The sequence below is a fragment of the Rhinatrema bivittatum genome, chromosome 8, assembly GCF_901001135.1.
Source record: "Rhinatrema bivittatum chromosome 8, aRhiBiv1.1, whole genome shotgun sequence".
NCBI lineage: Eukaryota > Metazoa > Chordata > Amphibia > Gymnophiona > Rhinatrematidae > Rhinatrema > Rhinatrema bivittatum.
The window spans coordinates 244,730,161-244,747,369 of record NC_042622.1 but is presented as its reverse complement, the minus strand read 5'-3'; the positions used below and the strand labels follow the sequence as shown (position 1 = coordinate 244,747,369).

At 44.5% G+C, this 17,209-nt stretch overlaps 1 protein-coding gene across 2 annotated transcripts in view; it reads right to left on the bottom strand.

Annotated features, from left to right (window-relative positions):
- Positions 1-11,718: 11,718 nt before the first annotated feature.
- Positions 11,719-17,209, bottom strand: part of SSBP4 (single stranded DNA binding protein 4) — a 530,243-nt gene continuing 524,752 nt past the window's right edge. For both annotated transcript variants that reach the window (XM_029614396.1, XM_029614397.1), the window contains one exon: positions 11,719-15,850. In XM_029614396.1, the coding sequence (XP_029470256.1) occupies positions 15,821-15,850 (30 nt within the window). In that variant the 3' untranslated portion in view covers positions 11,719-15,820. The remainder of the gene's footprint in view (positions 15,851-17,209) is intronic.

The window sequence follows — 17,209 nt, the reverse complement described above, 5'->3', positions numbered from 1 at the left end:
GCCGCGCGGTTCGGGCCCGCCCCCCCGACACGCCCCCTCCGAAAACCCCGGGACTTACGCGAGTCCCGGGGCTCTGCGCGCGCCGGTAGGCCTATGTAAAATAGGCTTCCCGGCGCGCAGGGCCCTGCTCGCGTAAATCCGCCCAAAACCGGGCGGATTTACGCGAGCAGGGCTCTGAAAATCCGCCCCATACTCGGTTAGTGCGCACTATCATGAAATACAAAATTTCGCAAAAATTTTGGAGCATCTGATCCATTACAATTTAGACAATATCATTGACATTGTCTAATTCGTAAAATATGAATGCACATCCCTACTAGGCATCTCTTTAATCATACACATCTTACTAGGACAGCGGGTATCCTAGGTCTGATTTTAGCCCTGGATGCGGATAAAGCCTTTGATAGAATCTCTTGCCTTTTCATATTTTCTGTACTTAAAGGTTAGGGTATCCCTGATAAATCTGTGGACTGGATTAGATTTTTATAGTCTCATCCCAAAGCTCAGGTGTTAGGAAATGGCTGGCGTTCTGCCTTTTTCCCCATTTTGCGGGGTTCTAAGACAGCCTGTGCCCCCCCCCCCATCTCCTCTTCTGTTTAATTTGGTATTGCAACTTCTGGCCCCAAAAATTACTCTGACTTTGTTGCTGGCTTCCAATTTGGATCAGTCATGGAAAAAAATAGCTCTTTATGCAGAGGACGTTTTGTTATTTCTTGTTTACCTAGGTTTGTGCCTGCTGTACTGGCTGTTTTGAAAACTGATAATTATATTTCAGACTATTTAGTTAATTATTCTAAATCTGTTATTTTGCAGCTGAGTTCAGGATATGCTAGTCCACAATGTCTTTAAAATTTCACAGTTGTTTGTTCCAATTTTAGAAGTAACTACAATACCTGAATGTAATCTGCTTTGAAGTGCCGAAAAGCAAAATATAAAAATCAGATAAATAAATAAAACTATCATGGGCTTCTTTTCAGCCAATATTACTGATTTATATAAGTTGAATTACCCACAGGTTTTTAAGAAACTTAAATCAGATCTGATCAAGTGGACTCCTTTATCTCTTTCCCTTTTGGGTAGATGTTAGATGATCAAAACAATGGTTTGCTCTCTTTTCCAATACTTTCCTCATACTGTCTCATGAAGAACATTTGTATCGCTGAGAAGGGATGTTACCTCTTTTCTTTAGAGTGGGTAAGGTACCTCGGATCAGGTTTTCTACTTTGCAGCTACTGTTGGACTGTGGGAGGTTGGATGTTCCTGTCCTAAGAAATTGCCATGTTGGGTCAGATCAAGGGTCCATCAAGCCCAGCATCCTGTTTCCAACAGAGGCCAAACCATGCCACAAGAACCTGGCAATTACCCATAACACTAAGAATATCCCATGCTACTGATGCAATTAATAGCAGTGGCTATTCCCTAAGTAAACTTGATTAATAGCCGTTAATGGACTTCTCCTCCAAGAACTTATCCAAACGTTTTTTGAACCCAGCTACATTAACTGCACTAACCACATCCTCTAGCAACAAATTCCAGAGCTTTATTGTGCATTGAGTGAAAAAGAATTTTCTCCGATTAGTCTTAAATGTGCTACTTGCTAACTTCATGGAATGCCCCCTAGTCCTTCTATTATTCGAAAGTGTAAATAACCGATACACATCTACTCGTTCAGGACCTCTCATGATCTTAAAGACCTCTATCATATCCCCCCTCAGCCGTCTCGTCTCCAAGCTGAACAGCTCTAACCTCTTCAGCCTTTCCTCATAGGGGAGCTGTTTCATCCTCTTTATCATTTTGGTTGCCCTTCTCTGAACCTTCTCCATCGCAACTATATCTTTTTTGAGATGCGGCGACCAGAATTGTACACAGTATTCAAGGTGCGGTCTCACCACGGAGCGATATAGAGGCATTATGACATTTTCCGTTTTATTAACCATTGCCTTCCTAATAATTCCTAACATTCTGTTTGTTTTTTGACTGCTGCAGCACACTGAGCCGACGATTTCAAAGTATTATCCACTATGATGCCTAGATCTTTTTCCTGGGTGGTAGCTCTTAATATTGAACCTAAGATCGTGTTACTACAGCAAGGGTTTTTTTTCCCTATATGCAACACCTTGCACTTGTATTTGTATTATTATTTATCTGCTCAGTTAGTCGGGGTGAAGGCTGGCTGACCAGTGAATCCCCCCCCCCCCCCCCACTTCACCTGTTATTGCAAAAATTCACACAACCTATCCAACAGTCTTGTACACTCTGAAGATTTGGTATGAGGTAAATAAATTGCTTCACAGAGATATAGCCAGTATTGTGCCTATTTCTACTTAGATGAATAATTCGGCCTTGTCAAGAATTACTTTGTCAGTGGATTCTCAGTTATGGCCAGAGAAAGGTCTTCATTTTTTTGGTCATTTATATCGTGATGGCACGCTTAAATCATTTGGTGATCTAGATTAGGAGTTCAGTCTTCCCCATCACACCCAATATTGAGCTTTGCAATTCAGGATAGAGCTTATCAAAATTCAGGGTGCTATCTCTGATTTCAGGGGGATGGATTTGAATCTATACTTAAAGATGTGCCAGGCAAATTTCTCTAATATATTTACTGTTATTTTAGAGAAGAGATCCAGAAGAGTAGCCTTAGTGCTGCTTTGATTGCTAAGTGGAATGGGGACCTCTCTCTGGACCTGGATGACCAATGCTTGATGTTCTCTCTCTAAATTGTCCAATTGTAATAAAACCAGAAAATTACTATATAGATTGCTACAGCACACATACTGCCATCCTTTCTATTTTGCTAATTTTAACCAGTCTAGTCCCATGTGTTGGGAGGATGGAGGGAGGATTGCTTCTTATTTGCATAGGTGGTGGGACTGTATGGTCAGCTCTGCTTTTGGGGAGGATAGCACAGATGGCTTGGTACAAATTAATGCTCCTTTATGTCTAATGGGTAGGTGGGGATCTCTGGACATATCAGCCAGAATGAAAGCTGCTTCCCACTGAATGGGTAATAATTGTGGTTTTCTGGAAACCTACCCTTTTCCTTGATCACTGGAAATCAATACTTGCTGAGATTGCATCCATGGAAGCTCACCTTTCTGCAGAGAGGGCTTTGATCAGGTCTGAGGTTCCTTTTGGGATTGTCATAGAATTTAAGTGGGTGGTGCTGACACTGATTGATTGGCGAGGTGCCTTTCTGCATTTTCATTTTTTAAACTTCTTTTGTCTCACCCGAGCACCACTGTATTTCAGATTGTTTTCTTTTGATTAGGTTTGCTTTCCCCATCATCTCTTGTTTTCTGTGTTGTTGTGCCATTATAAATAAAGTTATTAAAATAAACCCCTAACATTGCCCCTGTGCATAGCCTCCATGGTATGTAAATATCTCATGCATATTTATTGTGGAGATCCTGAAAACTCAAATGGCTGTGTCACCAAGATAAGTCAGGGAAGATCTGACCTACATGTTTTCAAAAACTCATATCTAACACCCTCCTTGAGTTTTATGTCCAACAAAGCCTGCAAATAATCCAAAGCTCTCAAGTGGGAGATTTGGTGAAAGAAAGCGAGAGATCTCTTTGTATTAGTGGAAGAATTGGTTAGGAGGGTCAGTATGGGAATAAAATGGGTGTCTCCATCCTATGAAGGAGGTGTGGGCAACAGTGCCTGCTTCTGCCTTCTTAAGAAAACAATGCAAATAACTGCATTTACTACACTTCACTAGCAGAAGAGCATTTTAGGATCTTGGCTTTTGTCTATACAATCAATGTCAATGAACAGGACACTTTGAAAGTTCTACTAGATACTTCCAGGGCACAGAAGGTGATACCATCATTGCAAAATACGTGTATTATTCTGGGGAGCATAGTACCTCACTTACTATCACTCTTCCATGTTTTCCTTTAGAGCAGGTCTAAAGTTATCTGGCCTTCTGGGATCGGAAAACTTACTACTTAAAAGGGTATCTTCAAAAGATATCCAGTTAAGTAGCACTGTTTAGACCAGCAAAAAACAAAAAAAAGAAAAGATGTCAACAGGCCTGCAAGGTGATCTCCTCCCTTCCTCTCAAAATTTCCAATAAGGCCCTTTTGGGTCAAGCACGTCTCCCCCAAACCTCTCCCGAATTAGCAATCATGTCCCATTCCGCAGATCGACTCCCCCCACCATTGTTCCGGTTCTCTAAATATATTTAAAGTAAGGCTGGAGCCCCCCCCCCCACACACAACTTCAGTGCCAGTCCCTGAAGGGCCCTCCACCCCCTGGACCCCTCCCCCCATCTCCCTAATAACGATTAAACCCTGCCAGGAACAAAACACTTACTGGTGTCTCAGTGCTCCTAGCAGTGATGGAAGTGTCTTTTTTGTTGGTCTACTCTAAACAGTGCTACTTAACTGGATTTCTTCAAAAGATATCCAGTTAAATAGCAAGTTATCTGGCCACAGAAGGATTACTGACTTTTATATTGAAACATACTTAGTCAGATTTTGTAGTTATCCAGCTACATGTAGAGAGTTAACTTTAGGCATGTATACTGAGTGGGACATTTATCCTGCTGAATATCTTTCCAGCCACCAGCAAGGTGATAAGAACATAAGAACATGCCATACTGGGTCAGACAAGGGTCCATCAAGCCCAGCATCCTGTTTCCAACAGAGGCCAAACCAGGCCACAAGAACCTGGCAATTACCCAAATACTAAGAAGATCCCATGCTACTGATGCAATTAATAGCAGTGGCTATTCCATAACGGGCCGATTCAGTAAAGTCCGCGGGAGAGCGGGCGATTCTGTATTTAAATGAGGCCCGGCGGTAAAAACGGGCAAAAGCAGGCGCTAGGGACACTAGCTCGTCTCTAGCGCCTCCTTTTGGACCGGAGTGGCGGCTGTCAGCGGGTTTGACAGCCGACGCTCAATTTTGCCGGCGTCTGTTCTCGAGTCCGCTGACAGCCACGGGCTCGGAAACTGGAAGCCGGCAAAATTGAGCGTCCGGTTTTCGATCCGACAGCCGCTGGCCGACTTCAAATTTTTTTTTTTTTTTTACTTTTGGAAAGTTTCGGGACCTCCGAGTTAATATCGCTATGATATTAAGTCGGAGGGTGCACAGAAATGCAGTTTTTACTGCTTTTCTGTGCACTTTCCCGGTGCCTGAAGAAATTAGCGCCTACCTTTGGGTAGGCGCTAATTTCTGAAAGCAAAATGTGCGGCTTGGCTGCACATTTTGCTTTGTGAATCGAGCGGGCATGTTGCGGGCGCTATTAGGTTCGGCGGATTGGACGCGCATTTTCGGCCCCTTACTGAATAAGGGGTAAGGAAAAACACGCGTCCAGTGGCAGGTTAACAGTGCGCTCCATTGGAGCGCACTGTACTGTATCGGCCTGAATGTAAACTTGATTAATAGCCATTATGGACTTCTCCTCCAAGAACTTATCCAAACCTTTTTTGAACCCAGCTACATTAACTGCACTAACCACATCCTCTGGCAACAAATTCCATAGCTTTATTGTGCGTTGAGTGAAAAAGCAAAATTGCTTACCTTGTAATAGGTGTTATCCCAGGACAGCAGGATGTAGTCCTCACATATGGGTGATGTCACTGAAGGAGCCCTATTGTGGGAAAATTTCTGTCAAAGTTTCTAGAAACATTTGACTGGCACTGTGAGGCCACTGAGCATGCTATGATATTCTCTGCCACAGGGGTCTCACTCTAGTCTCGTATGTAGCAATAAGCTTTAGCAAAAAATAAAATAATAAAAGGTATGAGACCCAACTCCACAGGGTGGCGAGTGGGTTTCGTGAGGACTACATCCTGCTGTCCTGGGATAACACCTATTACAAGGTAAGCAATTTTGCTTTATCCCAGGACAAGCAGGATGCTAGTCCTCACATATGGGTGATTAGCAAGCTAGAGGCTGAGTCATTTTGTAGTGAAGCAACAGTGAAGTATTGTTGAAAATGAGTCAGCAGAAGATCACAGTAGGTTGGATGTAGAAGGAGTTGGGATTAAACTGGGAACAAGTTCTTTAAGACAGATTGTCCATAGGCTGAATCTTGTCGTCCTTCTTTGTCCAAACAGTAATGAGCTGCAAAGGTGTGAAGAGAACTCCATGTTGCTGCTTTACATATGTCAAGAATTAGCACTGAACGATAGTGTGCAACTGAGGTTGACATTGCTCTTACTGAATGTGCCTTTACTCGCCCTTGGAGAGGAAGGCCTGCTTTTTCATAGCAAAACTGTATGCAATCTGCTAACCAGTTGGATAGAGTATGTTTACCCTCTGCTTTTCCCGGTTTGTTTGGATCTTAAGAAACAAAGAGCTGAGTGGATTTTGTTAGTCTAAGTGTTCTTGTGTCCCTGGCTATAAGCGAAGAGTGTGCTTTACATTACAATTTCCTGTGGACTGCAGTGAGGTCTAAGTAAAATGCTAGCGCACGCTTACAGTCCAAGGTATGTAAGGCCCGTTCTCCTTGGTGGGAATGAGGTCTTGGAAAGAATGTGGGTAAAAATATGGATTGGTTCAAGTGGAATTCTGTAACTACCTTGGGAAGGAATTTTGGATGTGTACGGAGAACCACTCTTGTCATGTAGGAACTTTGTATAGGGTGAGTACGTGACAAGTGTTTGTAACTCACTAACCCTTCTAGCTGATGTAATGGTTATGAGGAAGATAGTCTTCCATGTGAGAAATTTAACATCGCAGGAATTCATGGGTTCGAAAGGAGAACGCATGAGTCTTGTTAAAACCAGATTCAGGTCCCATTCTGTGACTGGCGGCCGAATTAGTGGTCTAAGTTGAGTTAAACCTCTCATAAAATGCTGACAAGAGGTTGTGTGGATATTGGTGCATCTCCCATCTTGTTATGGTAAACTGAGATTGCACTTAAATGGACTCTTACAGATGAAGTCTGGAGACCAGATTCTGAAAGATGGTATAAGTAGTCTAGAAGAGAAGTAGTGGGGCAAGTGAAAGGATCAATATTCTTTTGTCTGCACCACAAAGTAAATCTTTTCCATTTGGAAGAATAATTCTTTCATGTGGAAGGTTTACGTGAAGCTATAAGCACTTGAGATACATTGGTTGAAAGATTGAGTGGTTGTAAAATCAAGCTTTCAACATCCATGCTGTCAGGGATAGGGATTGAAGGTTGGGATGGTGCAGCCGGCCCTGATCCTGAGTTATGAGAGTGGGAGCTATACCCAGGCGACTGAGAGGTCTAGAAGTGTGGGGAACCATACTTGTTGAGGCCAATACGGGGCTATGAGTATTATGGACCCCTTGTCCTGTTGTAGCTTCACAAGAGTTTTGGTTATGAGTGGTATCGGAGGATATGCGTATAGAAGGCCCGAGTTCCAAGGGCGAGCAAAGGCGTCCTTGGCGGGCTGGTTCTTCTGTTTGTGTAGGGAACAGAAGTTGTCCACTTTGCGATTCAGATGTGATGCAAAGAGGTCTATTGTTGGTTGTCCCCAACGTTGAAATATTCTGGTCGCAACTGCGGGATCCAGGGACTATTCGTCTGGTTGGAACTGACTGAGTCGATCTGCCACTACGTTATGAATGCCTGCCAGATAAGTGGCCCGGAGAAACATTGAGTGGTTCAGGGCCCAGCCCCAAATCTGTGCAGCTTCTTGACAAAGGAGATACGAGCCCGTACCTCCCTGTTTGTTGATGTACCACATGGCAACTGTGTTGTCCGTTTGGATGAGAACAGTCTTGTGTGAAAGGCAGTCCTTGAACGCATGTAGTGCATAACGTATAGCTCGTAGCTCCAGGAAATTGATTTGAAATGTTGCTTCGAGCTTTGTCGAAGTACCTTGGGTTTGGAGGTTGTCTATGTGAGCTCCCCAACCCAAGGTGGATGCATCTGTAGTTAACGTTATCTGTGGGACTGGTTGTTGGAAGGGTAGGCCCTTGTGCAAATTGTCCTTGTTCACCCACCAAAGTAGAGATGAACGTAGCTGGTGGGTTACTTGAATTGGAGAATGCAGTGGTTGAATGGCTTGGATCCATTGTGATCTTAAAGTTCATTGTGTTACTCGCATGGTGAGCCTTGCCATAGGAGTGACATGAACTGTGGAGGCCATGTGGCCTAGTAAGGTTAGAAACTGATGAGCTGTTGCTTGTTTGTTTGAGTGAATCGAGTTTGCCAACAAGGAAAGTGTTTCTGCATGATCTTCGGGTAGAAAGGCCTTTGAAAGGATGGTGTTCAATTCTGCTCCTATGAATTGAAGCAGGTGAGATGGAGTAAGATAGGACTTTTGATAATTGATGAGAAAGCCCATGGAGTGAAGTACAGTAATTGTTCGACTGAGAGAAGTCAGAGCTCCTTGTTGAGAATGACTTCTGATGAGCCAGTCATCTAAGTAGGGAAATACATGGACACTTTCCTTGTGCAAGTGTGCTGCTGTTTCTGCCAGACATTTGGTGAATACTCTGGGAGCAGAGGCAAGTCCGAATGGCAGTACTGTGTATTGGAAATGTTGATGACCCACCATGAAACGCAGATAATTGCGATGAGGGGGGAATATTGGAATGTGAGCATAAGCGTCTTGAAGATCCAGAGAACAAAGCCAATCTCCTGTTTGAAGAAGTGGAAGCATGGTACCTAGAGAAACCATCCTGAACTTTTCTTTCTTTAGAAATTTGTTGAGATTTCTGAGGTCTAGGATGGGATGAAGGCCTCCGGTTTTCTCTGGAATAAGGAAATAACGGGAATAGAATCCTCTGCCTCTCTGAGGCCGGGGCACCGGCTCTACAGCCCTGGCTTTCAGAAGGGTGGATAATTCTACTTGTAGTTGGAGCGTGTGATTTTCGCTGAGATGAAAATGACTCGGAGGAAAATCTGTGGGAATTGAGAGGAAATTGAGTTGGTATCCTCGAGATATTATGGACAGAACCCATTGGTCTGATGATATTGGCATCCAATTGTTGTAAAATTTGGATATGCGGCCTCCCACTGGAAGTTCTGGCTGAGGATTGGAGAAGTAGCTGAGTTCTCTGGAGGTGGTTTCAAAAACCAGCAGCAGGTCCTGTCTGTGGAGCAGGTTGAGGCCTAGCTGCCCTCGGCTGTCTTGGTTGCGGTCTTTGTTGAGTTCTAGAAGGCCTGGCTCAAGATGTAGGAGGGTAATACCTCCTTTGTCTGTAAAAAGGTCTTCTAGCTTCTTTTCGCTGAGGCCTACGCCCAGAGTGCGTAGGGGGATCTTGTGGAAGGGAAGAAAGCTGCCTCAGTGTTTCAGTGTGCTCCTTTAGTTGAGTCACTGCATCTTGTACCTTGGATCCAAAAAGGTTATCTCCCAAGCAAGGGAGATCCACTAATTTATCTTGAACCTCGGGTCTAAGGTCTGAGGCCTTAAGCCATGCCCATCTTCTGGCGCTGATCCCTGATGCAGCTACCCTAGAAGCTGTTTCGAATCCGTCATAAGCCACACGGACTTCATGTTTTCCGGCCTCCAGACCCTTGTGGATGATGGCCTGGGCAGCCTCCTGATACTGAGTTGGGAGAGATGGAACAAAATCTTGCATTTGTTTCCATAAATCTCGTTGATTTTGGGTCATGTAGAGCTGGTATGACAAGATTCTTGAGTTCAACATGGCCCCTTGATACACTTTACGACCCAGGGAATCCAAAAACCGGTGGTCTTTACCTGGGGGATTTGATGAATGTGTTCTGATCCTTTTTGATCTTTTTTGTGCTGACTCCACCACTACTGAGTGGTGAGGGAGCTGTGACTTTTTTTTTTTAATTTATAAGTTTTATTGGTTTTTGTACATAACAAATATCATATCCAGTTGCTCTTTACATATAGTGTGCATCGTCTTAATCCGTTACAGAGCGCAGGGATATTCTAGGAAGAATCAACAGAACTGTGAACATCGTGTGATAAACCCTTTTGGGTGAATACCAAGATACAAGGAAAGGACAGAATTGTGACATAGTAAATAACACTTATACCTGGAGCATTGAGACTATTATACATAGCAGGGTACAGCTTATCAATAGCATATTATACTTCAGTAACTTGCTAGACCGCTAGCGAAACGACTGAGCAGGAATACTAGAGTCATTGACTGTTCCTGGACTGGGATGTTAACCAGACAAACTTCCTCTCTTCCAGAGTAATGTGAAAGACAGAATTATAATAACAACCACTTCTCGTAACCTTTCCATGTGTTAGAGAACTTATTAATTGTTTTGTGTTTATGAGCTTTTTACCTAAAGTATGCATGGTTTGAACCAATGTTTGTACTTCTTGCAGAGACGGGACCAGTGGATCTTTCCATCTCCGTGCTATTGCACACCTTTCTGCTGTAACAACATATTTAATAAATAAATTATTAAAATGAGATATGTCTGCCAGATCGTCATTCAGCAAAGCATGCTGTGGTTGTAATGAAATCGATATTCCCAACACAGTAGATAACCATGTAGACACCTCTGTCCAAAGTGTTTGAATCTTGCTGCAAGTCCACCATAGGTGAAAAAAGGTTCCCGGAGCTTGACATAACTTCCAGCACAATCCCGATATGTTTGTAGAGATATGTCATAGTTGTGTAGGTGTCATATACCATCTAAAAAATAATTTGTATCCATTTTCGATGTGGAGGGCTGATATTAGCCCTTTACCCATCTGCTGGGATATCCGTTTCCAATCCTCTGCTGACCAGCCACATTGAAGGTCACGCTCCCACGCCGCAATGTGTGTGGCAGTCATGGACATAGTACCAGCAAGCAGAGCATAAAGTTTTGAAATGTGTTTGCTAATCTTATCGAAAGTTGAAATACCTCCGGCGAGAGCCCTTTCTATATGTTGTTGGATAAAGAAGTGTCTAATTTGTAGATATTTAAATTATATCTGTCACAGAGAGTGGGAGCTGCGATTATATCTGTCACAGAGAGTGGGAGCTGCGACTTCTGATACCCAGAAGCAGATTGTACTAGATATGTACTGTCCATTCTCTTGTTGACAGCTGGAACGGAACAGGGATGTTCCCACAGACGATGTTGCAATTCTAGGAGAACATCATGTACTGGTATGGCTACCACTTGTTTTGGAGGGTCGACAAACTGAAGCACCTCCAAGGTTTGCTGTCTGGTGTCCTGCTCAGTGACTAATTTGAAAGGAATGGAGTCAGCCATTTCTTGGACAAAAGTTGTGAAAGTAAAATCCTCTGGAGGAGATTTCTTTCGTGGATCTGGTAGTGATGGTTCAGACATAAAATCCTCAGATGACGTTTCTGAATTTGTGTCACTACAAGTGTCATATTCTTGGATGTGTTGAGGAGTTGCTGAAGCCTTAGGTAGAGGAGGAATGCCAGAAGGTCCTGGTAATGGATCTTCAGGATATAACTCTTCCAGATGTTCTTCCCTTGGATTAGAAGATACAGCACAGTCTGTCGAGGGTGTGTGTGTGTGTGCGTCCATGTGTGGTATACAGTACCAGGCGCCCTTTATAGGTCGACGGTTGGAGGGGAGCCCTATGGGCAGTGCTGGCTTTATTGCTCTTCCCTCCCCTCCTGGTGCCCACTGGAGCCTGCAGACTGACTGCCAAGTGAAGAATCAGGAACTACAGCCACCAGTACTGGTGCGTCACACCAATTCCCTGCCGTCCCTCCACCATCACCGGAGGACGAACTGACTTATATGATGTATATAAAGACATGACTTACTGTAGCTAGGAGCATAAACCATTCAGGGGGGTTGTGGTATAAGCAAGGGAGACTAAGCTATGAAAAAAATCAAATTACATTTATTGATGCAGGTTTTTCTTTGATAAGCAACTTTCGGTCTAAAGAATTTTTACAATATAAAGAACATACAAATGACATAATTGTCTATCCTACACATAACAATTAAAACATAGGACCCAATGCTCTATTTATGCCTACTGACTAATACAAAGTGAACTCCGGGGCGGGGGGAGGCCGGCTTCGTATTCAATACTGTCATATCAGAAAAAACAAATAACAGTACTTAATTATTTTTCCTTTTAAATTCTGTCCTAATGTTACAGTATTTTACATCACACTAGAATTACGTAGAATGGCAGACACTGCAAAAAGTAAAAGTAAAAAAAAATTTAAAAAATTAAAAAAAAAAAAAATAGCCAGAACAAAGGTGGAAGGGGAGAATTTATGCGTTTATCTGTACAAAGCTGATCTGGGGTGAAACAGCAGTAAAGAAAAAAAAACAACCACAGACATGTCCTTTTTTTTTTTTTTTTAATGAGGTCTTTTATGTTTAGAAAGAAGAGATGGATTGGGGGACAGGAAGGGGGAGAAAGGGTCCTTCATATTAAACTTAAAAGTGGTCCCTGGTTGTTTAACGAGATGGTTGCCCTTGTCCCCAATAATGGAGTTCCCCTTAAAGGAATCTTGGAAACACCTTCCCCAGTGTGCACGGGTGAGAGCAACTACAAGCATCGCAGGGGCGGGAGAATCGGCTCCGCATGCTGGCCCCGATGGTAGCTGGGGCTGCCACCAGCCATGCCATAACTTCTCGTCTTGGCCTGGATCCTTTTCTTGCAGGTCCGAGTGGAAATGTCCTTTTATAAAAGTGTCTTGCTTTATTTATTTTAAATTATTAACCAAGCCAAGGGACTGTGACCTCCAGATCCAGAACCCCTGGCCACCCCAAATGCAAAAAAAAAGAATGAGGAATATATGGAAACTGATTATCTTTCTCCTCACAAGGTATCACAGGTGTGGCTTCTGCATTGTATTATGACATATCGGCAGTGTAATGGGAAGAAAGATGGATGTTGAATCCACCAAAGTAAGATGCCTTCCCACTCTGCTGGAGCTATGTGAGAGGTGTTACTGGAATTCTGCTGGAGGCCTGAACAAGATGCGGTACACAAAGAATGTTAAGGGCTGAAGGCATTGGGAGAATCCAGCAAAACGCACCAAACTGGGGGGGAGGGGGAGAAAAGGCAGGAGCCAAAAATGCCACAGAATCTACTGTGAATACAGGCGCTGAAAGCACAATGCCAGCCCAAACGAGGGCACTGACAATTCTAGAAAGTTCAAGTGCCAACAGCAAGGTCTATACACACTGCAGGACTAAGTATGAACTTTCTGCAGCCCAGGAGCAGAAAATAAAAAGGTGGGGGGGAGTCACAATGGTGTCTGAGTAAACGCTACGGTAGAGGTGGCTTCCATTCCCCCCAGAGGGTCACAAACAGGCCTGGTTTTCTGGTTGACCAAGCCATGCACATCAGCTTTCTTCTTGGGTTCCCCATATGCAAAATACTGATGTTGGAGAGCCAGAAAACCAGGATGTTAGCAGGCATCCAGGTCCAGGGTGATCAGACAGCCACTGACACTCCTTAGCTGTGTTCTCCAGCAGATGTTTTTTGTCCTCGCGATAAGCGGCATGTCACAGTCATTGACCCAGTATACTGACCAAAGCAAACCAGTTTCCATTTGAGACTTTGTTTCTAGCCTAAAATGGCACCTCCATGCCCATGGTTGCTTGGGTTAGCCCCCACGCCAATCTGCTGACGTCTCTGATTCACTACATGGCCTTGTGAGATGATGTCATCGCAACTCACCAAGTATTTAGCCCCTTCTCCTGGCCAAATACCCCTGCTCTAGGATTGCAGTTTGTTGTGTGAATATGGGAAAGACACAGGCAGCGATTGGGGGGAGCCAAGAGGGGAAGTTGGGTCTCTGCTAAGGAAAACAAATTAAATGGCATCAACAGGGCACTGGGGGTCAGCAGGAAGAGCTGGTACAGGCCTGGTTTTATCCCATCCTAGCAAGATACCTGTACTTCCAAGTTCCTTGAAGTAATCACAGAGCTGCCAAGTGACCTGATTTCCAAGGGGGAGAATTTTGGCCAGTTAGGGTTATTAAATTGTTCTGTTCTGATTTTGGCCTGGTATATTATGGATTTGTGGTGCCAGTCTATGAAAAGACTGGAACTACAAGTCCCTAAATACAAGGCAGAAAAACAGGACTGGCTCAGCTGGCACCTGATAACCTGCATTCACTTTATAAACTCTTAAATTAGACATTATAACAGCAGTACCAGGCCTGGTTTTATCCCAAAGCATGCAGGGACTCCCCCTAATATAAACAAGAACTATATCTGCATGTATGCTACAGGAGTAAAGCCAGGATGGGATCTGCCAGTCCTATAAAACTAGAGCCAGCTGGTTCACCCTGACCATATTTATTAACCTAACTCCATTTACACTGGAGTTGTATCCAGTCCTAGTTTTCTGACCTCCTCTTAAAGATCCTGGCGCAGAAGTTCACATACAATAGGAAGGAGGTTAGAAAACCAGGTGTGGAACTCAGCTGCCAATGGCATGGGAATTAGATAGACAAGGATACAGCAGAGTATAAAGAGTTGAGGGTAACTGTGGCCATGCATCTCAGGGAGGACACTAACCACCCTTGAGCCACACAACTTAACTCGAGCACTTTAGAATGTTCCAGAGGACCTCATGAAAATCATCATCAGGGCATGAAAACATTACATGGAACATCCTGCACCTCAGTCAGTTCAGCTGGTTATATGTTTTTGGATACAGCGGCAAATTGTCAAAGGGGAAGATTTTGCTTTAGTATCCTTCTCCCAAGTTATTATTTGGAGGGAGGGGGCAGGGGCTCACAGCCATAGGGGTAGAGATCCCCCCGTGCCTAAGGGATGACTAAACATCATCCAGATCAAGTTAGGACAGGACTGGTTTTGTCTAAGTTATAGTTCAGATTTTTTTTTTTAAGAAAAAGAAGAAAGGCAAGTCCACAGAAGCAACAAGGCTTGAAAAACCAAAATAATAACCCTGCCTGGCCTCTAATGAGCTGGAATCTATCTGGTAACCCTCCAGAAGAATGTTCCAGGGTCCATGGTGGCATGCAATGAACATAAAAGCTACAACATAAGGTCTCTGAAAAACTCAAGAGGGTCTCCAGCTCGCTTTTGGGCTGAATGGGGCTGCATTTCATCTTCAGGTCCAAAACATGTGAATCCTGTAGTCCTCATTTTCCAAAGAAGGTATGAAAAAAAGTTCTAATGTGGCTTCTGTAGGACATCTGGAGTTGAAAAGCATGCACTGGGGGTAGGGTATGTTGGTGAGGTGGCAGGGTTGGTGGTGGGGGAGGGGGAGGGGGAGAAGAAGAGGGAAGGCAGGCATGCCTTTGGATCACATCCTTGAAAAGGCCAAGGCCTGCACAGAGCTGGTATCTCTCTTCTAGAAACACTGCTGTAGCTTCCCTCCAAGTATGGCGCCAACAAGTATATAATTGAAACAAACCATTCGTGCAAGTTCTTTAGCCCATCCCCTGTCCTCATCAGTGGAACGTTTCTTGAAATTGATGCAGGTATATGTTGATAAAGAGTCTTGCGTTGTGGCTTCCCCATCCCCCCTTACCCAGCACTTGCCGTACCCAAGGAGCCTGGAGATGTGGAATGTTCTTCATTTGTCTCTGCAATGTCTTTCGTGGCACCAGGGAAAGAGGAACCACAGATTTCTTGTGGGGGTGAGGAGAAGGGATTATGGGGGAGAAAGGGGCAGAGGAAAAAAAAAGAGAACAGATGGGAGGGTGACGGCAGATCCACAGTCTGTGGCGGGCTTGCTCTTCCCATGACTCTAAGATCTGCAGAATTCGAAGGGGTCGGCTTCCCAGAGAAGAACAGCGCATCTGGAAACGTTTCCACTTTAAATATACAGTTTACAAATTGTTAGTCTATTTTCTTTCTTTTTTTCCTCTTCTCGACCTCGTCTTCAACACTTCCATGTGAATGAACATCTCCATGTGATGTTTGAGCAGCACTTGTTTCAATGTCGGTGGGAGGGGGGATCCAGGGCGGGAGGTGGGAATCACACACTCATTGTCATGCTGGGAGAATACTGAGGAGACAAAGAGAGGGGGTGAGAAAACCAAGATCAGTGCTCCAAAGGAGTTCATCATAACTGCAATGCTCCCATGTCTCATTAATAAATAGGTTTATATAGATTAAAATGTATTCTCTAGTAATAAAAAGGGAAAGGCAAATATGATAGCTACATCTGTATCTGGCAGGTTTCCCCAAGACACAAGGACATACCATAAAGGGGTCCTGACATGATATGAGGAGGAGGAAGGACGCTTCCTTCCTGGGAGGGTGGTGGATACCTGGAATTGCCTCTGAGCAGGAGGTGCTAGTAACCAGTACAGTGACTAAACTCAAGCACACCTGGCAAAACTATGGAAGAATCTCTCTCCCTTGTCCTTTCTCCCTGTGAGCCCAAGGGAGGGAGATAATCAGGAGTTGAGTAGGGTCTGCACTGACACAGTAGGTAAGGTCAATAGGAAAATTGGTTCTTATCTGCTAATCTTTGATCCTGGAATACCACAGAGCAGTCCGGACCAGTGGGTTTTCCATCCCTACCAGCAGATGGAGGCAGAGAAGAAAAACTTTTAAGATACTGCTACATAAACGAGAGTGGCACCTGCAGTCCCTCAGAACTGACCTGAACCCAAGTCAAGAAAGAACAATCTCAAGTTAATTCCTACCGCCTCCTCCAAGGCGAACATAGAATTAACAGTAAACCCCCCTGAACTGGGAGCCCTCACATCCAGAGTAAAACTGAAAGAACAAACCTATATACAAACAATACAATCTGCAATATACACATACTGAACCAACCATGCTTTTTCAAAACTAAGGGAATGGGTTTCTGGACTGATCTGGGGTATTCCAGGAATGAAAATTAGCAGGTAAGAACCAGTTTTCCTTTCCTGTCCATACCCCAGATCAGTCCAGACAAGTGGGATGTACTCAAGCTCCCCCACACTTGGCGGGAATCCGAAGGACCTGCTTGCAACACACTCTCCCCAAATACAGCCTCCTCTGGAGCACGTATGTCCAATCTGTAATGTCTAGTAAAAGTGTGAAGCGAAGACCATGTCACTGCCCTACAGATCTCCTGCAGCAATACCAACTGACTCTTCACCCAGGAGATAGCCTGTGCTCTCAGGGGCGGATTTTAAGAGCCCTGCTCGCTGGTGAGCCTATTTTACATAGGCTCACCGGCGCGCGCAGACCCCGGGACTCGCGTAAGTCCCGGGGTTCTCCGAGGGGGGCGTGTCGGGGGCGGGCCCGGTCGTTGCGGCGTTTAGGGGGCGTGTCGGCAGCGTTTTGGGGGCGTGTCCGGGGGGCGTGGTTACGGCCCTGGGGCGGTCCGGGGACGTGGCCGTGCCCTCCGTACCCGCCCCCAGGTCGCGTC